This window comes from Sinohyriopsis cumingii, chromosome 3, assembly GCF_028554795.1.
Source record: "Sinohyriopsis cumingii isolate HCF-2022 chromosome 3, ASM2855479v2, whole genome shotgun sequence".
In the NCBI taxonomy this organism is placed as follows: domain Eukaryota; kingdom Metazoa; phylum Mollusca; class Bivalvia; order Unionida; family Unionidae; genus Sinohyriopsis; species Sinohyriopsis cumingii.
The window spans coordinates 151,266,153-151,291,336 of NC_142963.1; the positions used below are offsets into that span (position 1 = coordinate 151,266,153).

At 34.0% G+C, this 25,184-nt stretch overlaps 1 protein-coding gene across 1 annotated transcript in view; it reads right to left on the reverse strand.

The window, feature by feature from the left end:
* Nucleotides 1–1,748: 1,748 nt before the first annotated feature.
* The window catches only part of LOC149804158 (G-patch domain and KOW motifs-containing protein-like), a 42,731-nt gene continuing 19,295 nt past the window's right edge, over nucleotides 1,749–25,184 (reverse strand). The window contains exons 4-11 of the mRNA XM_089954131.1: nucleotides 24,016–24,122; nucleotides 23,356–23,545; nucleotides 22,796–22,928; nucleotides 19,619–19,826; nucleotides 18,303–18,444; nucleotides 12,610–12,676; nucleotides 7,934–8,019; nucleotides 1,749–3,755 (exon numbers count right to left, since the gene is read on the reverse strand). Coding sequence (XP_089810257.1) covers nucleotides 3,615–3,755; nucleotides 7,934–8,019; nucleotides 12,610–12,676; nucleotides 18,303–18,444; nucleotides 19,619–19,826; nucleotides 22,796–22,928; nucleotides 23,356–23,545; nucleotides 24,016–24,122 — 1,074 coding nt within the window. The 3' untranslated portion in view covers nucleotides 1,749–3,614. The remainder of the gene's footprint in view (nucleotides 3,756–7,933; nucleotides 8,020–12,609; nucleotides 12,677–18,302; nucleotides 18,445–19,618; nucleotides 19,827–22,795; nucleotides 22,929–23,355; nucleotides 23,546–24,015; nucleotides 24,123–25,184) is intronic.

Consider the following 25,184-nt stretch of genomic DNA (forward strand, 5'->3'; position numbering starts at 1 on the left):
ATAGATGTTTTCACAATGTGATGTGATACCTTAAAAAAAGATAATGAATAAGGAATTAAACTAATCCAAATTCATCAACTATGATACCCTGCTGAGTGCATCTGCAGTCCATACAATGGACAGTAAAGAAATTTTGAGTAAAGCAAGAAACAGTTTCTGGTTCTGGTTATGTAGATAGCATGAATTTTAGTCATTCATTCAAATAAAGGTCAAAAGGATGAAAGTACTACTGTATGTATGTATGTGTGTATATATATATATATATATATATATATATATATATATATATATATATATATATATATATATATATATATATATGTAACAGCAAGCATTCTACAAATTATATCTTTAGATAAACATTACCAAAGTGATTGTACCCTGAAAAAAAGTAGTGTTCATTTACCAAATTTAGATAAAAATAAATTTTGTATAATTTTGTCAACCTTCTTTGAATTATCCATAATGTTTGTAAATAAGGAAATCTGTTTTTGTGATTGAATGTGAAATACTTCATTTATGAATTTTGTAATTCTTTAATGTATGAAGTCAATATTATTATATTTAAATCCTTCATGCTGCCATTATGTGCAAAAAGTTGTATATTCCAAATCAATCAAGTAATATTTAGCATGAAAAGATATTGGTCCCTAAATATCATTGGGTTTCATTACATCATGAGCCATGCAATTTTTACTGAGAACTGAGAAACCCTACCATTTTAACATGTGTACAAATTAATCTGACATTGGTTGGTGACATCCATTGGTCAACCAAATTCACTCAAAAGCTGGAACACAATCTTTGATGATGTCATCTTTGTAAACATAAGTAACAAACACTATGCTATGTTGGATTTTCCTCAGCCCAAGTTAGACCTTAAAAATATTCCAGTGCCTCAGCTGATCACAATATTCATGTGAGTCTTTTATATCTAACGATTTGCTTAAAAAGTGGGTTTGCCTCTGTTCATTCCTTCTTGAATCAATTTGTGTACCATGTGTGAATGTTGTTATTAGATTAGTGACTAATGAAATTTGCTGAATGTATCACATCACTACTTCTGGGGCACTCCCAAAAATTAACAGAATTTAAAGTGACTTCATTGACTGAATTAAGAGGTGGTACCTCTCAATTCTGAACTGAATATCTGAATGTTGTTTAAACCTAACATATTATTTCAAAGAACAGATTATGTCAGAAAGCTTTTTTAACAAATCATTTCCTTTCTTCCAAACTTTAGTTCAACTGAAATAATCAATGCTCAAATTTATGATACACATCGACATTGGGGCTTTAATTTAAACTGTGAAAACACAAACAAATGAAAAGAAGAAACCATACAATAAAAAGTGAATCAAGATTTTTTTTCTTTATTTATATATAATAGCATAAACAGCATTTCATCTTTCTTCTCTACATGATCCCTTCTGTCTTTTCAGATCTTATCATACAGAAATAACGACATCAAAACAACACATATATTTCAACACAGTTTTCACCTCAAGCCAGTACCTGACAAACACAGAATTAATGACTGTTGAAGAATCCTGATGAATGGGCGTAACATTACAAACCAATACACAGAAATATGGGCCTTGCTATTTTATATCCCTCATCCTTCTTGTTTGGAAAGACAGGAACATAAATACAAGTATGAGGACAGATGACATGTCTTATCTTCCCAATCATTATCGTCATCATTTTGGTCACAAAATGTATGCAGGATTATTATTTAATTAAAAAAATTAATTAGAGTCTAATGTATAAAAAAAATACATAGTTTTGTTTACAACAGCTGATCTCTTTAGACCACTCTGGTGGCCTAAGTGGTTAGAGCATCTACCTCAGATGCAGAAAGTTGCTGGTTTGAATCCCCACTGAGTCATCATACCAAGACATAAAAATGGTACAAGCAGCTGCTGCACTTGGCACTCAGCATTAAGAGGTTAGTGTTAGGACTGGTCAGCCTGGTGTCAGGATAATGTGACTGGGTGGGACATGGTGTCACATGTCTTCAGCATGAGGCATAAGTGTTAGACATCACTACAAACTGCCACACTGCAGACTTCATAGCGATATGATGGAATTTTTTTTAAGGCTACATTAAAAATCAAAATCACACATAAAATGATAAATCAATTTCATGCAAATTCCCTATCAGCCAACCTCAAAACAATGTTTTCCATAATGAAATAATCAAGCATAAGAGCTGTGTCCAATTTATGGATGGATGAAAAGTTGATGTGGCAGAAGTATCTCCAGCTTCCCAAGTAACAGAACAATATGTTCCAAAACAATCTGTCCTCAGCACAATGTGTTTGCCAGACTAATGATTAAACTCTGTGATTTGGATTTATATCAAACTTTGATCACCCTTTTTTCTTCTCTTGGTGAATTTAATTTTCATTGTTACTCACTCCCAACAAGGATTCAAGTCCTCCAGAAATAATAATACATTTCCCAATCATATTAGCATTAGAAGAATACAAGGAGCATCAGATCTCTACCTTCAGCATCCTTCTGTTGGTTTGGTTTTGAGGGGATCAATGCCATTTTTCAGTACATTATATATTATGGTTAGTATATCTGGTGGAGGAAGAACCTAACTTATTGTTTATCTCTTCTGCAATACCTGTCTGGTAGCATTGGTAACATATGATTTTGCATACTGGCATCTATTATATTACTCTTCATAGTCTTTCACTTATTCATTTTACTGGCATTCATTGTTTTCATTTCCACCATGTGAAGCCACAGCTGAGACTAAGTGCATCCCAGATCAGGTTAAAAAAGTTACTGAAGCTAAAAAATGTGATGATAGTATTTTACTTCTGCTTATGACACTTTTACTTCTACTTTGACATGTAGAGGCTGTTATATCATTTTTAAATTGGATGAGAAGGCACTAAGAGTGCAATTACAAGATTCATGCCCTCTTGAACTCACATCAATCCACTATGACTGGTTTGATTTAAGTATTATCTCTCTTTTTGTTATGATTTTCACCCACTCAGTCACCCTGATGAGTATGACTTATAACATGATGGATCTGATTAACACATGCTACATGTATCAGCAGCTAAGCTTTCCTAGTTACTGCTGCCTCTGTGACATGCAGCATCTTTACTCTACATAAATAGTTCACCCCATACACAATGCTGGTATCAAATCATAAATAAAAACTTAGGCTCTTGTCACTTACACAACATGAAAGACTCTTCTCACAGAAAACAGTTACTACTTTCTAAACACTGCACATCTGGTGATATTGCTTGTCATGAAGTCAGTAATACTAATTGTATCATGCTTTGCAAATTGTTAAGTATTTGATCTTATATTGATGTATTACTCCTTTAGTTCTATATAATGACACATCATGTAATATTGTTTCTTTCATGTGCAGATTCTTAATATTTGGTCTTATATTACACCTTTCTCTGATAAAACAATGGCAACACACATTCTTGCCACCCACCATAAAAGATTCACCTTTTCTGATCAACTAGAAGTTGCAAAATAAATTAATAGCAACTTAAAACCTCTTTCCTCTGAGGTTATACATTCATACTATAAATGACTGCAGGTCAGATGACATGAACATCTAATCTGCTTCAGTAGTCGAATTCATCATGAATATTTCCCACAAATTCACATATGGAATCAAAGTCAAGTCTTAGAACTTGATCTCTATCACTGAGAAGCTGTACTAAAGCCTCACTTTTTCTTCTGTCCTTTTCTATGATCTCTGCAACCTGCAAAAGATAAGAGCCACATGTATCATGTCTCATGGAATATTATGCAATAAATAACTGATTATATCTGACCCCCAAATTAACAAAGGAAGCACTCTAATTAGACTTTCTGACCATAAATCGTTACATATATATTCAAAGTGCTAAGGTCAACTTGTATGCAATATCTGGTAGCATTTCTGAAAGGAAACAGTAGATACAACCAAATACAAAAATTTAAGAATCCTGAAGAACTCAGGCTCTACTGGAAAAAAATGAATCTGTAGGAAACAATGAAATGTCTGTTCTTCCCTCTATTTTCTTTTAAACTCATGAGTACTGAAACCAGATATTCTTAAGAAACTCAAACATACCAAATCTGGTTTTTAAAAAACACAAATATTTTCTTACATGTTTTAGAGTTACTGTGTACACAAGACAAGTGCATTACCATACATTTTATCATGGCCTCCAACTTGGAACCTAATATAATGAATGATTATCAATTAATCCATCTCACATAATGTCAAGATAAATGCATGAGCAAAGTCTGGTTAAAATCCATAATTAATACTTTCCAAATGCTGCATTCACATGTGATTATAGTTTAAAAAGCCAAGTTATCACCGCAGAACAAGGTATTTTTCAGATTTATTTACAAACCAAGTCTGAGTATGTGTGTGGTTTGGATTTTTAATGCAGCTTTAAAAAAAAGTCAGTCATACTGCTAAGATGTCTGCAGTGTGGTAGTTTATAGTGATGTCTACCACTGGGACATGATGCTACAGATATGTGGCATCATGTCCCACCCAGTCACATTATCACAACACCAGACCAACCAGTCTTAAAACTAATCTCTTTACACTAACCCCTTAATGCTGAGCGCCAAGTAAGGCAGCTGCTAGTACCATTTCTATAAGTCTTTGACAACCACGTTTGATAAAAATCCATCCATCTTTGTGTTATCACGCTCCCATACCATTTCAGATCTATAAAGAACCCAAGCCAAGACCTCGGACTTTGAAATCAAGGCCACAGTGCTATCAAATTTTTTGCTGAAAGCAACATAAAAACAAAGTCTGGTCAAAATTTATATGTACATGTCACTGTGTTCAAAAGCTCAGTTAAGTACAAAAAATGGAAGAAGTGACTCCTGAATTAACACCATCATAAAGTAGATCAGGGAGCACAAGTCTTGTAAATGATACAGTGGAACAACGGAATCTGAATTCATAGAAGTCCCCAATGGATTTTGAACTTGTACAAGTCCTGACATGAATATGAACTTGTACAAGCAAACACTGGAATTTGAACTAGAGCAAGTCCTCATTGGAATTTAAACTCATACAAGTCCTCATTGTAATTTGAATTCATAAAAATCCTCAATGGAATTTGAACTTGTGCAAGTCCTCATTGGAAACTGAATGCATATAAGTCCTCACTGAAATTTGAAATTGTGCAAATCCTCATTGGAATTTGAATTCATAGAAGTCCTCATTGAAATCTGAACTCATATAAGTCCTTATTGTAATCTGAACTTGTACAAGTCCTCCTTGGAATTTGAACTTGTCCAAGTCCTCATTGAAATATGAACTTCTGCAAGTCCTCATTGGAATCTGTGCTTAAGCAAGTCTTCATTGAATCTGAACTCACACAAGTCCTCATCAATTTGAAGCTGCTTAACTCCAGTAAATGAAATTGTGGAATGGAGCAGCAAACTCATTCAAGGTCTAATAAAGATTCAGTTGCCAAATTTGGTTTGTATCCAACCATTCCTGGTTGAGTCATGCTGCAAAAACCAAAGCCAGATAGAAGTGTAATCAAGGGCATAACTCCTGTAAGTGATGCGGAATGCTGGAAAACTGAATTCATTCAAGGTCTCAGCAATATAAAGTTACAAGCCAAATTTGGTTCACATCCAACCATTCCTGGTGAAGGTGTGCTCCAGAAATAAAACCAAGAAGCAGGGGTCATCAGAGTGCATTAGTCCTGTAAATGATGTGGAATGCTTGACAGTGAACTCATTCATGGTCTCTGCAATATAAGGAGGCATGCAAAATTTGGGTAAAACCCAACAATGCTTGGAAAAGTTAAGCATCAGAAACTAATTTAGAGATCAAGCAATCAGGGACTGTAACTCCTGTAAATGATGATATAAAAAGTATCAAAATACAACTCTTTGAACATCTCATGAAAATACAGTTGCACACAAGATTTATCTTATGGGAATCACACCAAAATCAATAGAATTCTACCAAGTGTAAGCCATTGACAAAGTCTGTTCCAGGTCTTTGATGCAGACTAATATTATTGTACAAAAACCATTTTTATTTCTGGAGGTCACAGTGACTCTGGCATCTAACTTATGAATTCAATATCAGAGTTTTTCTTTACCCCAAATACAAGCCATCCAAAGTCTGATCAAATAAGTGACACTGAACTTAATGGTATTGTGCGGAAACCATTTAACTTCAGTCATGGTGACCACAACCTTGGACATTTTGATCTTGAAATCAATAGGGTTACTCCTTAATCCAAGTGCAAATCATGCATTAAGGTTTGCAACCATCAATGGAGAACAGTCATTGTATAGAAACCACTTTTCAGTGACCATGACCTCTGAACGTTTGTCCATGAAACTGTCAGCGTTCTTCTTTACCCAAGTATAAGCCGTGCACAAAATTTGGTTGCTGTATATGGTACAAAAGCATAAATGATTCTTCTTCTCTCAGTCACAGTGACCTTGACCCTTGATCTGTTGACTCAAAATCAACAGGGTTTGTCCATACCCCAAGTGCAAGATAAAAACAAAGCCTGGTTACCATGGATGGTGAAAAACTTGAGTTATTGTGCAAAACCCATTTAGCTTCAATCAAAGTCACCTTGAACTTTTGAGTTTTTGACCCCTAAATTAACAGGAATAGGTGCAAGCCATCCACACAGTTATTGTGCAAAACTGAAACTGGTAACAGCTGGATGGACAGATGGATAACATCAGAACATAATATGATCCACTTTATGGCAGGTATACAAAAAATAAAAAGTGCATTTCTTTAAAGCAACATCCACAACTCCATTTGCTCACAAGCTGTTATCAGAACTAAGTATAACATGACCCTTATTAATATTTAATATAACATGGCTCTTATTAATACTTAATATAACACAGTTCTTATTAATGGTTAACATAACATGGACCTTATTAATAGATAGTATAACATGGCCCTTATTAATACTTAGTATAACATGGCTCTTATTAATACTTAATATAACATGGCTCTTATTAATACTTAATATAACATGGCCCTTATTAACAGTATAACATGGCCCTTATTAATACTTAGTATAACATGGCTCTTACTAATACTTAGTATAACATGGACCTTATTAATAGTTAGTATAACATGGCCCTTATTAATATTTAGTATAACATGGCCCTTACTAATACTTAGAATATCATGGCCCTTATTAATATTTAGTATAATATGGCCCTTATTAATATTTAGTATAACAAGGCCCTTATTAATACTTAGTATAACATTGCCCTTATTAATACTTAATATAACATGGCCCTTATTAATATTTAGTATAACATGGCCCTTATTAATACTTACTATAACATGGCCATTAACAATACTATAACATGGCCATTATTAATATTTACTATAACATGGACCTTATTAATATGAAGTATAACACGGCCATTATTAATACTTACTATAATATGGCCCTTATTAATATGTAATATAACATGTCCTTTATTATTACTTAGTATAACATGGCCCTTATTAATACTAAGTATAACATGACCTTTTGTGTAATGTGGCCCTTTTCAATACTTATTATAACACTGCTCTCATAAACAATGGTTACTAATATTTAATCTCTATTACAAGAACTACCCATCCTTGCAGAGCTCAGCATTTAAATAATAATTTTTGTCAAAACATTTTAACAAAATAAAGTTTTGGCACAGATTAGTTTGCTTGCTAAATTCACTATATTTATATACTAGCTGCCATTTGCACTTCATAGTTATTCACCACTGGCAAGAAATTACTTTCAAAAAATGATTTAAAAGAGATAAATATAAATAAGTCTGAAATTTTTCACTATGATGGGCCAATTCCTAAGGTGTTCATAATAAACAGTATCAACCAAGCTTTACTAGAAAGTTGTGCAATAAAACAGCAGTCTACCTGTCCCCTGTGTTTTCCTGAGACAATCACAACATGGGCTGGTTCAGACTTTGGTATCACAGTTTCCATCATTGACTGAGGGATATCTGGGAGAAAAATGTGGATAAATTCATATTATTTTTTGCTTTGTCCCCCATACCTGTAAATTAAAAGATGAAAAGAATTTTGTTTAAAGTACCTTTTAACAGAACTCTTTCACAGACAAGTGACTAAGAAGTTAAGTTGTAGCACAAGTCTAGTTTAATTTACCTTTACTAGAAGAGGAACAATCAAAAGTGTCCCATATCCTTATTTCCCAAAACAGAACCCAAACAATGACTGTGTCCTAATACAGCACAAGCTATGGTTTGGCATGTCTACATAAACCAGTCAATCAAAAGAAACTCAGAATCAAAAGAAACTCAACTGGAAAACCTGTACATCTAGAACAAGACTTGGCTAAACAAGAGGTCCATGTGGCCTGATGTCACTCACATGCATTAAATAACTTATGTAGTACTGTACCTATGAAAACTGACATCTGAACTCTATATCATATTGATCTGAACTATTTTACTATCTCCTGATAAAAATATTCTTTGTCAAAATAAAGGCGTAATTAATCTGCATTATATCTTGACCATAATAAAAGTTATCCATGATCCTGATGCTACCAAGCTTGAATGAAACTGTATGAAAAATAGTTTCTAAATCAAGAGAAGTAACAAGTTTGGGGAATCAGATACAATGTACCTTATTGAAAGTCATAGATCTCACTTATCAAAGAACCTGTAACAAGTTGATGAGAATGGTATAAAGCTTATTTACGATGGTGGAGCAAAACCCAATTTAAATTTGATGTTCAGAACACAGGTGATCAACGCAAGCTTGATGTTAAAAAAGGCAATAAAAAATTATCTCAGGAGTAAAACAAGCCATAGTTTATGGTCATGTGCTTTCAAAGATGGAAACAGCAGAAGGAAATCAAGGGTCAAGTGTGGAACAAAGGTTTTGGAAGTTACTTACCATGCCTCTTTTATAGTATGATAGACAGTGTCCTATTTCAGAACGGGTCATCAGGGTAATCTGAAGCAATTTTATCACTCAGTATGATTTTTTCCTTCAGATTATTGCTTATTTTTTCAACATCACGCTTGTGTTGAGCACCTGTGGTTCAGAATGGTTACATGCTGACTTAGCCAATCTGATACAAGATTATCTCATTAATGCAGATCTTGCTCATGATCAAATTTCATCTTGATCTTGATAATATTAACCTACTTAGCAAATCTGATCAAAAATATTGTTAAAAGAGTGCGGACAATCTCAGCCAATCAGATGCAAGGTCATTTCATTAAAATGCATCAATTTCAATAATAATTACACTCAAATATGATCTTATTAACAAAGGACAATTCACCAAGTTTGATCAAAATCCTATCAAAAATACAGTCTCAAGGGAGGCAAAATAACTCAGCCAATTAGATGCAAGTTCACCTCATAATTATGTATGTTTTATTCAAAATAACAGCCTATTTACCAAGTTCGATTAAAATCAGGTCAGAAATAGTCTCTCAAGTGAAAGAAGTTAGCTAATCATACGCAAGATCACCTAATTAATTCCACAGCTCTTTGTTCATATAACAAGAGGACCATGAGGGTATGGTATCACTCACCTGTTTAATTTACATATCGACTTGCAAAGGTAAAGAAAAGCTTGGAAATCATTACATTGTCTGTTAATGCTGGTGTCATTCATATTTTTGCTAATGACGTATACATAGGATAACTTTCTTGGCATAAAAGATCAAGTCATTTACACAATCAGGAATCTCCCCTGGATTTCCCCAACCTCTTGGACTAGGCCCAGTACACATTTGGAATTATAAAGATAATTAATCTGTGCAGTCAACATGGGTTACTGGGTCTGTTCTTACACCTCTGGGACCTTGCCAATGAGATATAGTTCAGTCATAACACAAGGAAGTTGCAGTGGCTCAGTGGTTAAGGCATTGGATTCCTGATCAGAAGGTTGCAGGTACAATTCCCACCATCCAATCAGCCTGGATCTTCTTTAATATGTGTTGGTCTCAAAGTTAACTTATCCAAGATCCCAAAGATACAAGCTTAACAGTCAAATCTCATCAAACGTTGATCATAAATATGACTGCTAGAATGTTCACAGGCTCAGCCAATCAGATGCAAGATCACCTCATTAATATGCATGGATGTAATTCAAAACTGAACTCATCTGAGATTTTGATGATTTAAGCTTGCATACCAAATCTGATAAAATTCTGAAGAAAAAAAAACGAAGTCTCTAGAGTGTTCACAAAAAATTACTGACCTGATTAGTATGCAAGGTTCTGTATGACTGATTTTATTCAAGATCATAAGCAGACAAGTCAGTATTCGAATGTTTGAACAAAATCAGATAAAAATATGGCTTCCATAGAAACAAGCTCAGTAAATCTGATGCAAGATCACCTCATTAATATACATGGATCTTGCTCATTATCAAAACTGTTAGAGATCTTCATGATATAAGTGTATATTACAGGTTTGATCTAAATCAGATCAGTGTGTGTGTGTATGTGATTTGGATTTTTAACGTAACTTTAAGTTTTTCAGTCATCGCTATGATGTCTGTAGTGGGGCAGTTTATAGTGATGTCTAGCACTGGGGAATCATGCTGCAGACATGTAGCATCATGTCCCACCCAGTCACATTATTCTGACACCTGGACAACCAGTCCTAACACTAACCCCTTAATGCTAAGTGCCTAGCAAGGCACCTGTTAATAACATTTTTATAAATCTTTGGTATGACTCTGCTGGGGTTTGAACCTGTGACCTCCTGCATCTGAGGCAGACTCTCTGACCACTAGAAATCAGATGAGAATTATGGCATACATACTAGCAACCAATGTATCCAATTGGATGCAAGATTACATCCTTAATACAAGTGGATCTCGCTCATTTTTGAACCAATCTAAAATCTTGATGATATAAGCCCATATTTCAAGTCTGATCAACTATAGTTGTAATGAAGCTCTACCTTTGAAACAGTGTTGCATAAGTCCAAGTCCATATCAAAAATTAAAATGTTCAATATTTCTCCTTCTTTACAATCACTTTCTCCTCATAATAATCACCATGTCTGCATTCATTATTAATAAATTTTTGCTGTGATTGCATGAACAACTGACTTCATGTGCCATCTTTGCCAACTAATTATTGCCTCAAGTATTTAGTTCTTTATATATGCAAAATTGTGAACATGAGGATAGTGTGTGTGATTTGGATTTTTAACGTAGCTTTAACTATTTTTCAGTCATATTGTTATGATGTCTGCAATGTGGCAGTTTATAGTGATGTCTAGCACTGGGGCATCATGCCACTGACATGTAGCATGATGTCCCACCCAGTCTCATTATCCTGACACCAGGATGACCAGTTCTAACACTAACCTCTTAATGCTGAGCGAGGCAACTTTTGGCACCATTTTTATAAGTCTTTGGTATGACTCAGCCAGGATTCGTACCCACAACCTCCTGCAGCTGAGACGGATGCTCTAACCACTAGGCCACCGGTGCGGTGAACATGAGGATAGTATCCTTCATTCCTCACATGCTTAAAAATTTAAAGTTGAATTATTTGCTCTGGGGGAATGCCACTATATTTGTACAATTCAGACAGCATTACATACCAAAGCTACCTTATTGTCTTTCTTCCAAACACTACAAAATATCAGCTGCAATTAACAATTTATTAAAAATGAAAATCTGAAATTTAAAAACCCTGTTAAAATTAAAACTCATAAAATGTAACACAACTGTTTCAACTTACAAATGAAAAATTTGTTTTCCTGAAAAGAAAGCAATATTAGCTCAGTTGATAGGGATTTGGACTCGTAATTCAAGGGTAACAAGTTTGATACCTACCCAGGCAGACTGCCTTGTTGTGTCATTGGAAAAGCCACTTAGGTCTCATTTCCTTTGTATGATACAATCAATTGTTGTTGTTGTTGTTCTAGGGTTTAACGCCAGTTTTCAGCACAAGATGGGCTATACATGACGGCCAATATAACTGGTGAGGAAGAACCCTGGAAAACCCAGGGAAGAACCACCGACCCACGAGAAGCTACTGGCAGGCTTTCCCATGTACCCATGCTAGACGAGCCTTGGACTCGAACCCATGCAGACAGAGGTGAGATGGCAGTGATCCTTAACGGTGAATGCTTTAGACCACTCGGCCACTCAGGGCCCCGATACAATCAATAATGTGTTACAAGTGCCATAAATCCAACAAATAAATCAATTTATTTGTTAATGACTGTTTTAACCATTGTGTTTTTTCAGCTGTGTTTTGACCATTGTGTTTAACAGCTGTCTTTTGACCACTGTATAACCATGCCTTATCTGGAAATAGCGGTTTTAAGACTTTTTATAGTTGAGCAAAGAAGAAATTCAATAATTTTACCCTGAAACTTTGATCATTAGCTAAAATATTTAAGATATAATATAAAGATATAACTATTTGGGGTGATTATGATTCCTTTTTTTAACAACAACTTTTCCAATTACGCATGTGTTGTTTCATTAAAGAATAGTTGCATCTTTTTAAACACCAAAATCTGTAAGGTATCAAGAATATGAATAATAGTTTACATCTTGTACCTGTATTTCAGTTATTTACCTAAAACTTTTCCATCTTCTGTTTTGCAAACACATCGATCCTTGTCAAGAACATCTTCAACTATTACCTGAAATGCACAATATACACATAAATGTGAAATCCTTGGTACATGTACATGAATCTTGTGACTGAACACAATATACACATAAATGTGAAATCCTTGGTACATGTACATGAATCTTGTGACTGAACACAATATACACATAAATGTGAAATCCTTGGTACATGTACATGAATCTTGTGACTGAAATGCACAATATACAAATAAATGTGAAATCCTTGGTACATGTACATGAATCTTGTGACTGAACACAATATACACATAAATGTGAAATTCTTGGTACATGTACATGAATCTTGTGACTGAACACAATATACACATAAATGTGAAATCCTTGGTACATGTACATGAATCTTGTGACTGAACACAATATACACATAAATGTGAAATCCTTGGTACATGTACATGAATCTTGTGACTGAACACAATATACACATAAATGTGAAATCCTTGGTACATGTACATGAATCTTGTGACTGAACACAATATACACATAAATGTGAAATCCTTGGTACATGTACATGAATCTTGTGACTGAACACAATATACACATAAATGTGAAATCCTTGGTACATGTACATGAATCTTGTGACTGAACACAATATACACATAAATGTGAAATCCTTGGTACATGTACATGAATCTTGTGACTGAACACAATATACAAATAAATGTGAAATCCTTGGTACATGTACATGAATCTTGTGACTGAACACAATATACACATAAATGTGAAATCCTTGGTACATGTACATGAATCTTGTGACTGAACACAATATACACATAAATGTGAAATCCTTGGTACATGTACATGAATCTTGTGACTGAAAACAATATACAAATAAATGTGAAATCCTTGGTACATGTACATGAATCTTGTGACTGAACACAATATACACATAAATGTGAAATTCTTGGTACATGTACATGAATCTTGTGACTGAACACAATATACACATAAATGTGAAATTCTTGGTACATGTACATGAATCTTGTGACTAAACACAATATACAAATAAATGTGAAATCCTTGGTACATGTACATGAATCTTGTGACTGAACACAATATACACATAAATGTGAAATCCTTGGTACATGTACATGAATCTTGTGACTGAACACAATATACACATAAATGTGAAATCCTTGGTACATGTACATGAATCTTGTGACTGAACACAATATACACATAAATATGAAATTCTTGGTACATGTACATGAATCTTGTGACTGAACACAATATACATATAAATGTGAAATCCTTGGTACATGTACATGAATCTTGTGACTAAACACAATATACACATAAATGTGAAATTCTTGGTACATGTATATGAATATTGTGACTGAACACAATATACATAAATGTGAAATTCTTGGTACATGTAGATGAATCTTGTGACTGAACACAATATACATATAAATTTGAAATCCTTGGTACATGTACATGAATCTTGTGACTAAACACAATATACACATAAATGTGAAATTCTTGGTACATGTATATGAATATTGTGACTGAACACAATATACATAAATGTGAAATTCTTGGTACATGTACATGAATCTTGTGACTGAACACAATATACATATAAATTTGAAATCCTTGGTACATGTACATGAATCTTGTGACTAAACACAATATACACATAAATGTGAAATTCTTGGTACATGTATATGAATATTGTGACTGAACACAATATACATAAATGTGAAATTCTTGGTACATGTACATGAATCTTGTGACTGAACACAAATACACATAAATGTGAAATTCTTGGTACATGTACATGAATCTTGTGACTGAACACAATATACATATAAATATGAAATCCTTGGTACATGTACATGAATCTTGTAACTGAACACAAAATACACATAAATGTAAAATTCTTGGTACATGTGCATGAATCTTGTGACTGAACACAACATATACATACAAATGTGAAATTCTTGGTACATGTACATGAATCTTGTGACCGAACACAATATTTACATACAAATGTGAAATTCTTGGTACATGTACATGAATCTTGTGACTGAACACAATATACACATAAATGTGAAATCCTTGGTACATGTACATGAATCTTGTGACTGAACACAATATACACATAAATATGAAATTCTTGGTACATGTACATGAATCTTGTGACTGAACACATTATACACATAAATGTGAAATCCTTGGTACATGTACATGAATCTTGTGACTGAACACAATATACACATAAATATGAAATTCTTGGTACATATACATGAATCTTGTGACTGAACACAATATACACATAAATATGAAATCCTTGGTACATGTACATGAATCTTGTGACCGAACACAATATTTACATACAAATGTAAAATTCTTGGTACATGTACATGAATCTTGTGACTGAACACAATATATACATAAATGTGAAATCCTTGGTACATGTACATGAATCTTGTGACTGAACACAATATACACATAAATATGAAATTCTTGGTACATATACATGAATCTTGTGACTGAACACAATATACACATAAATATGAAATCCTTGGTACATGTACATGAATCTTGTGACCGAACACAATATTTACATACAAATGTGAAATTCTTGGTACATGTACATGAATCTTGTGACTAAACACAATATACACGTAAATGTGAAATCCTTGGTACATATACATGAATCTTGTGATTGAACACAATATACACATAAATGTGAAATTCTTGGTACATGTACATGAATCTTGTGACTGAATACAATATATATATATATATATATATATATATATATATATATATATATATATATATATATATATATATATGTGAAATTCTTGGTACATATACATGAATCTTGTGACTGAACACAGTATACACATAAATATGAAATTCTTGTGACCAATGTGGGTTGTCTTTTAAGCAAAATATTACTTTTGTCAAAATCTCCAACAAGTCCATAGAAAAATTGGAGTAACAATTTTGTCACCAATTCCCAATTAATTCTGCACTCTGGAGTGCAATGTTTATTGCTCAAAGATTTGTCATTTAGGAGAAATGTTACATACTAATATTATCTGTGCAACAATAACATAACTGAAACCAATTTTTGGAGTAAAATGTATTTCTTTGATAATAATTACCTAATCATAATACTTTAGGAGTACTAGTACTACCCCTGCAAATATTGCCCTCCATACATTGTATTCAAGAGAAGCTGTTCCTCAGCTGACATTATACAAGCCATGGTATGGAGGTCAGAGTCAACTTTCTCCAGCTTCTACCTCATAGACATCTCATCCCAAAAGGCTCATGATGACCTGGTTAAACCTATTGCTGCAGCACAACTGGTTACAAGTCCCAAGTCATTTGGCAGCATGCTGACTCAGCAAAATTTTCCCTTTTCCAACACCTGTTTCTCACATAGGAAGTCAATGCTCCAATCAGGTTCTCAATCTAGAAGCTGCATCACATACATTATGGGGACTGCGTCTTCAGGGTAAAGGGATGTAACACCCTCTATCTTATACCTATTCTCTTAAGTTATCATGATCAGGCAAGATATCTGAAGAAAGAAATTTTTGGAGTAAATTATCTTTCTTCAATAACACTTGCCCTCACAGTATGGATACATGCTCCCAGCAACCCTGTATTTAAATCCTATTAAGAAAGCTACCACTCCACTCCAGTAATAACTCAAGTATTCATGGCACTGGTGCCAACCCCTGTATAAATGGGGGATCACTCTAAATTGCCACCTATGTGGCCAGATAACTTATTTCTTTCATAGCTACAAATTTTAGCTGGATTTGCAAGGTAGTGGTAGTGTGTACTCCAAAGGTATTATGATCATATTTGAAGAAGAAACAGTTAAGTTTTATTAAAACTTCAGCATATTTGATAAAGTAGGTATATAAAATAAATATCATGAAATAACAAATCCAAGAAATCTGAAACATATCGACAGTGAATACTTTGTAATATCAATTGACTTGTAAAGGCCACAAATGTAATTGTCACAGCAACAAAATTATTTTAATACAGGACTAGCAACCCTATCATGATATTTGTCATGTTTACTGTATTTACTGTATATCTTCAACATAATCATTGATTTTTTTTTCCTGTCCCAGAACTAATTGTGAAACTTTTTCATATAGGTCATATGTCCCAAGACTTAAAAAAATGAAATAAATTTGTGTTGAATTTGTGCCCCCCACCCACACAGTGCATGTTACAATAAAATAGATAAACAAAACACTTATATGAGAAGAAAATGAAAGAAGTGAACCTTGTATTGTTATCATTTAGTACTCTGTTTTTATCATGAGCAATTTATTAAAGACAAAATGTATCCATAAACTCCGTATATGCAGCATATGCAGCCATACTGTAGTGTGTATCGCTTATGTCAAATAACACACCACACATTGCTCATGTGAATATAGAGAAATGAATCATGTCTGGTTGTACTCAAAGGTTTAAATATATGATCAGAGAGAGACAGAGCAATTTCAAATGATTGAAGACATCTCCATTCATGCATGACATGGTGTAAGATGCATTATTTCCAGGTTAACTGTATGACAGTATAACAAAAATACATGCAACGTGAATGCAAATGGCAAACATTACATTAAAGCTATTAAAGTTATTGCTGTGTATACTATTATTTACCCTGGAGATGTCAATGCATATTTTTAATCAATTATGATTACAGACTTACTGGCAGGATATCAAATATGAAGGTTTTTTTTTTTGCAGCGAAAGCTGACCCCAGAAGCCAGCAGCTCTGGATTCATATCAATCATCTCCCATAAGATTTGGAGAAGAAAATCAAATTACTCATTTCATTTGTGACAGCCACAAGAAAAGATGATTCTGACGATACTTATGATCATTACCAAGGATGAAACTTTAGTGTTCTTTGATCTCATTCCTGGACACTATTGATAAGGAGGGTTTTAAAAGTATGAGAATTCACATGAATTGTGCAAATAAATAAAATCAAACTTTAGTCCTTGTAATTTCCACAGGAGGAGAGGTGTTGCCACCAATGATAATTTTTCAGTGTGAGGGAGGTAATAAATATTCATGCAGGGAAAGGATGGATCATACGTTGCAGGTGAAAGCTTGTTTAATAAGGTGATGCTGAATTTTATTCAAGTTTTATCTCAAGTATATAGTTTAATATTTTTCTAATGAAAATTATGTTTGAGTTGATTTTCTGACATGGAATTTTTGAATGATTTAAAAGGTGTCCCACAAATTACAACTCAAAAAATGACTGATGTGTCTAGAACAGAAACTACACAAAAAATTACTTTAAAAATTCATTTGGTGTCCTAACAAATACAGTGTATCAAAATGTACAATAAACACAATAGTTCAAAATATAACTATAATGTAATACAACTTATATAACTTAATATCTTGAAATACAGTGTCCCAAAATATATGATAAATACAGTAGATCATAAATATAATATAATATCTTGCATTTGCAACATGAAGAGAAAAACACCTGACCTGATAATTAAATGCTTTAGAAAGTCTTTTGTGATGGAACTAAGCCAACAGTATCACAAACATAACCAGACAGAAGATTAACTAATGAGATACAAACAACTGCATATAAATGCTCACCTTTGATTTATAATATCTGCCTTTCTGAAAGTTTTTATCGATTAACCTGACTCTGATCTGTGTTCTGACCCATACTGAGGAGCTAGAGCTACTGCTGTGACCATTTGCTGACTTAAACTTGGAGCTCTTGGAAATGTCATCACTGGAATTAAATTATTTAGACATTTATAAAATGCATGTGTCAAGAAAGTGCACAAGCCAAACAGAAACAATGAAGCATCCTTCCCATCTACTCATTCTTCCCATGTCAGACTACCCAAATGGGACCCATGTGGTATATGATATACATGTGGCACATTATGTACATATGGAATATAATTTACATGCAGTATATCACGTACATGTGGCATATCATGTACATATGGTATATCACATACATGTGGAATATAATTTACATGCAGTATATCACATACATGTGGCATATCATGTACATGTGGTATATCATATACATGTGGAATAAAATTTACATGCAGTATATCACATACATGTGGTATATCATATACAAGTGGCATATTTTGTACAAAACTAACTCAATGAAACTGATATATCATTTGTTCTATAGTCAAAATAAAAAGCAAATGTTCTTTGGGATATGGTGTCTGACCTGCATCCTTGTAATAATTTATTCCCTAGTCACACTGAACTTGCAAACACAAGAACTGATGCAGCTGTTGATGCCAAAACAGTTCTATGTTTTTGATCATGCTTACAAAGGTGATTCATATGCTATATAAAAAAATATCTTCCCACAAACCAAATGACTTCTCCCTACATTCCAAGTACTAGAATTTTTCTTTCTTTTTAAATTTACCTATCATGAATGTCAAGTGTCATTTTACTCTCTGGCACTAAAAAAGGGTTAAACCTTGTCAACCGACATTATCAGCAAGGCATAAAATAGCGTATATGACACAATCTACAACACTCTGAGATGTCTTTGACAATGACAGAGATTAAATGAACCAACATCTATGACTTGGCAATTCTTGAACTTTCAATTTCCAGGAAGAACACATTTCCACAAGACAAAACACTATTGTTTGCAAATCCATTACTATCAAAAAGTATATATTAATTACCTACTCTTTAATTACTGAAATAATATTCATTAATTACTTACACATTTTAATTACTCACATAATATAAGTCACAAAAAATACAGTTCAAAAGATTAACCTAGGAAAGAACTATATCAAAGTATGCAGATTATCATAGTTCTGTAAGAGAGGACATGATTATCATTTATTACTGGTGGAGTGGGAAATGCTCCAATAAATTCATACCCATTTGCAGTATTTTCTAGACCAGGCAATTACCTGTCATCATTTTTCCTTTTCCGCTCTGAGGACTCCCTAATTCTGTCTTTGTGTTTTTCTTCAGATGATCTGTCCTCTCTGTTGCCATGACTTTTTTTATCAGACTTAGATTGGTCATTTCTGTGTTGACTTTCTCTTGAATCTTCCTCTTCCCTTCTTCTGTTTCTTTTTTCTTCCTCTTCCTTGTACTTATCTGCTTTTCCTTTATCTAATAATTATAAAACACATTTATGAGAATAGTGTCTTATCCGTAACAGACAGAAGAAACAAACAGAAATTTCAAACTTACTAAATACAACTCCATGACAGTGTTCTGATGTATCCATCACACACATGACCAAAAGTCTCACTGTTATTGATTGTTAATATTTTGTAATCTTCAAAATGCATTCACTTGTAGATATTGACATGCACATAAATAAACTGTTTACTATGAAAGGATAAGTGATTTTCAGGCATTAGGGCATTTTTGGTGAAGTGCCGTTGCATGAAGACATCATCAATAGTACATACCATGGAAAGAAAAATCAGTACTGAGAACTGACTGGTCCTAAAGCTGGCATGTGCAGCTTCCTTCAGGGCATGGGCCAGATAGGAGATTTTTAAAGACACACCGTATGATGTAAATAATTGGATATAATTAGATGGCAGGCCGGATCTGGTCCACAGGCCATAGGTTGCACATGCCTGTCCTAACATAACAATGAGATAACAACATATTGCCTTTTCCTGGCCTAGATTAGGCAGTTTAGCAAAATACTAGTTTCATAAAAAAATATTAGCATATCTGGGTATAAAGCAATATTCCCCCTAAATTTTAGTATATCTGGGTATAAAGCAATATTCCCCCTAAATTTTAGCATATCTGGGTATAAAGCAATATTCCCCCAAAATTTTAGCATATCTGGGTATAAAGCAATATTCCCCCAAAATTTTAGCATATCTGGGTATAAAGCAATATTCCCCCTAAATTTTAGCATATCTGGGTATAAAGCAATATTCCCCCAAAATTTTAGCATATCTGGGTATAAAGCAATATTCCCCCAAAATTTCAGATTAATTCCACAATAGATGTAAAAGATACAAGATTATTCAAAATTTTAACATAACACCCTAAGATTGTTGACAATCATGCCCCATTTTTTGAGGGAAGTATATAACTGAAATTGCATAATCATGGTTGGCTATTCTGCATGAATAAACAAACCCCAAGCATGAACCCCAAGAGCAATGCAGTTGTTAATCACTTCTACTGGATGTTAACTGTATGAATGCAATTTTAATCAGGACAGTATGTCCACATAAATAAGCTTGGCCAAATGAGAATACAGTTGACTCCGGTTAACTGCACAGCCTCGGGCCAGTCACGAGACTGTGCAGTTAAACGGAGTGTGCAGTTAACCGAAGTACGGTACAGTACAGCTTTAAATCAGCATGGCACGAATATAGGTGAAGAATACGTATAAAGATGATTAGAATCCACTCCTTCAACGTTTATTTAAATGAAACAAGAGTCTACAATGAAAAGCACTAACGTAATATTGTTAAATCAAACACAATGAAATTTACGATTTCCGAAAGAAATCGGCAATTGATGTCTGCGCACAAGTTTTACTAATAAGTTGGTGAATTGCCAACTCTATTTTGTAAAATGGTTCAAACAGCTCACATTTTCTCTGTTCCATGAATCTGCATAAATTCTGGAGTGACTGAATAGCGACTTTAGATGAAACCTTGTCATCTACTGCGTCATCGTCATCACTTCTTTCGTCATTTTCTACTGAGTCGTCCATTTCACCTTCTGTCTGAAGACTGTCATCTATTGCAACATATGATTGTTCCCATGCTATTGCTCACTGGTGGGCGAGAATATACATGTATCTACCACCTATGGTGTCCTTTACATGTCAATCATTTACAAAGTCGCATTTACCGGCTTAATTGTCGGCTTATTTGAAGCGCTACAGCAATGGACTGGCAATAACTGATTCTGACTATATATTGTGCAGTTAACCGGAGTGATAATGTAATCAATAATGTGCCACGGGCAGAACATTTATCGTGCTATTATCCGGAGTGTGCATTTAAGCAAAGTGCAGTTATCCGAAGTTTGTTCCCATGGAAAAGCATTGGGAAAAAACGGGACCGGCGTGACTACGTGCAGTTATCCGGAGTGTGCAGTTAACCGATGTGCAGTTAAGTGGAGTCGACTGTAGCTTGTAAAAGCTGTCGGCTTAGAGAAGGAATTATCCATGATGAATGGTCTCCCTTAAGTGCAATTGTAATTAACCTGTAGTTGTTGTTGGTGGGGTAGGGTTTAACGCCATTTTTCAGCACACAATAGGCTATACATGGCGGCCAGTATTAATGGTGGAGGAAGAACCCGGGAAAACCCCGGAAAGACCCATCGACCCACGAGAAGCTACTGGCAAGCTTTCTCACATATCAACATTAGCCAAATCTGAGACTCAAACCCACGCAGACAGAGGTGAAATGGCAGTGATCCGTAATGGAAAGCGCTTTAGACCACTCGGCCACTCAGGGCCCCTAATTAACCTGTAACAAATGTAATTCTCATGGTCATAACCCAGGTGAAGGCCAACGTATCTGTTTTTGTGGGCTTAAAACCATATTTCAAAACAAGATATGTTACACACGGTAGCCATTACAACTGAAATGCAAACAAGATCAGAGTGTTAGAGACCTCTGGTAATGATCAGGTTAGATATTATAAATTGAGGAATGAATTGACTAAGTTTTGTGCATTTTTTATATCTTTGATGTATTTTGTTTTTAAAATCAGTATGGTGGTACAAATAAATGGGAGGGTAAGCAAATACTATAATCATACTAATAAGTTCAATCAGGCTTAAAACATTGAAAAAGTAAAACAATGAAGAATACAGCAATGGCCTGAAAAATCTAATTAGGACATCCACATGTTAGATAACAATGTGCCCACTAATTTTCATTCATCTTCACCCAGTTAATTTGTATGCTAATAAGCTTTTTGGGACTGCTGGATAGGGCAGTGGAGGTTGAAAAAATGTTCTGGAGTGATAAAAAGCACAAGTTTCCAGACGAATGATGCATAATAGACGAAGGGCAATGTCATAAGCACACTTGTCTTTTGGCCAGGTGAGCTAAAACCCAGACACCTGTTATGTATTAACTTACTAAGGTATTTGGAATATTTGTTGAACTCTTTTGCTGTGACTAACTTGATTGCATACTGGCTTACTGTGACAACTTTGCTGCTCACTGCAAGCTTCACCATCAGTCTTGCATTGTCCTCATCAATCCCCTCTATCTGATAAAATCAAAAAAAAAAAATAATTTTAGCATTCTGTTCTCGACACTATTAACATCATGCATACATTACAATCCAACCACAGATAATGGCCACCTCTCTTCATTGGTCACCCATCACATTAATTTTCAGGGCTTCTGCTGGAAAAATCTTAGGCATGGTGGCACTAATGGGATTATTTTCCATTCCTACTTTGTTAATCAAAAGATTTTGTCCAATTTAAAGCAACTTTTTTTACAAAAAAAAATTTGGCATTGGAAGTCATTTAAGAAGTGGTCAAGTTATGCAACTCTGTAGAAAATCTAATTTATATAATTTTGGAATACTCAATTGGCAATATCATGGCGATGGGCAAGAAAAATTAAGGCATGGTAGGAAAATTAGCAAGCACCTTCTTTCTCTGCCTTTCAGAAACGTGCATACATACCATGCCATAAAGGTCCTTGTTGGACCCTTTTTGTATAAAACAGTGAGTGCCTTTTTTCAAGACTAGCTGCTCTTCCATCTCCGATTTCCCACCTCCTACTTTGGATGCATTCAGTGTGTTAGCTTGACTCCTGTCAGCCCCTAATCCCATCCCTTTAGGACGCAGTACTGCCTCCACAGGGATGACACTCCTAATTAATAAGCAAAAGTGGAGAATATAATGAAAATAACAAACAAAAAAATTTGTTAAAATTTAATAACACAAGCACATCTGTGAAAATTCTTCAGATTATTAACAAGCTTTAATAATATTCACAAAGTCAACTAATTAAATCTAAATCTTGTACAAAATGTAAAGAATTTGCACAAAACTGTAGTATTATGACTTTAGCTATTTTGCAAATCAATCTAACAAGAAATCAAAGTCAGCTGGAAAAAAACCCAAAGTATTATTAATCTGAGTTAATTTATCAGTGTATAGAACTCAAACTTTAAAAATATCACAGTGTACTGAAGTTACATTAATCTGTTCAATATCATTCACACACAAATGATATTCTATCCTTAGGGTGTAGGTAAATTGTGAGGTTCATGTGTCAACCTGGGAAGCCTTGTGAACAACTACTGGTAAACAATTAAGCCTGATAATCAGTGATCTTACTTTTTGTTTGTTTTGCCTATTCCATCCTCTTCTTTCCAACCCATGCCTCTCAACACCGCCAGACCATACTGCTCAATGGGTACCTCATCGTAGTCAGCCTCCTCTGGCTGAAAGGATGCAGAAATGTTGAATCAAATCAAAGAATGTCATATTATCCATAAGATATAAACACATATGCAAAACCAGAAATTTGTTCATGGACAACACATGCGCATCCAAAGTGACTATAACACATAACTTAACCAGAGATAAATACATATCAATACCAGGACCTATATTTATGAAGTTTCTATTCCTAACAGTTTAGTATATATGAATACCTGGCCTATATTCAAGAAGTTTCTGTCCTTAACAGATTACTAAATAAATAATACCACAACCTATATTCAAGAAGTTTCTGTCCTTAACAGATTGTTATATATAAGTACCACATCCTATATTCAAGAAGTTTCCGTTCTTAACATATTATTATAAATGAATACCAGGAACTATATCAAAGAAGACTGTTTTAAAAAGATTACTGTATATGAACACCAAGAGTCATATTCAAGACGTTTTTGTATTTAAGTATTTGTGAACAAAATAATATAAGGGTTGACTATCTCTATTTCAAACTGTAGAAGTTGTGTAAAATTCCACATGCAAGCACACACACACACACACATATATTTGCATGGAAACATCTATGAATGCACAGATGCACAAGATTACTAAATCCCAGAATTCCTTATGGAAAGTTTTGGAAAAATATAAAGCACCTGCTTTTAATAATGTCAACATTCAATTTTCCCATTAGTATTCATCAAAAAATGAAATTTTCCATAAGATATAAACACATATGCAAAACCAGAAATTTGTTCATGGACAACACATGCGCATCCAAAGTGACCATTAACACTTAACTTAACCAGAGATTAATATATATCAATACCAGGACATATAAGTTTCTATTCTTAACAGTTTAGTATATATGAATACCTGGCCTATATTCAAGAAGTTTCTGTCCTAAATAGATTACTACATTTAAATACTACAACATATATTCAAGAAGTTTCTGTCCTAAATAGATTACTACATAAAAAATACCACAACCTATATTCAAGAAGTTTCTGTCCATAACAGATAGTTACATATAAATACCACATCCTACATTCAAGAAGTTTCCGTTC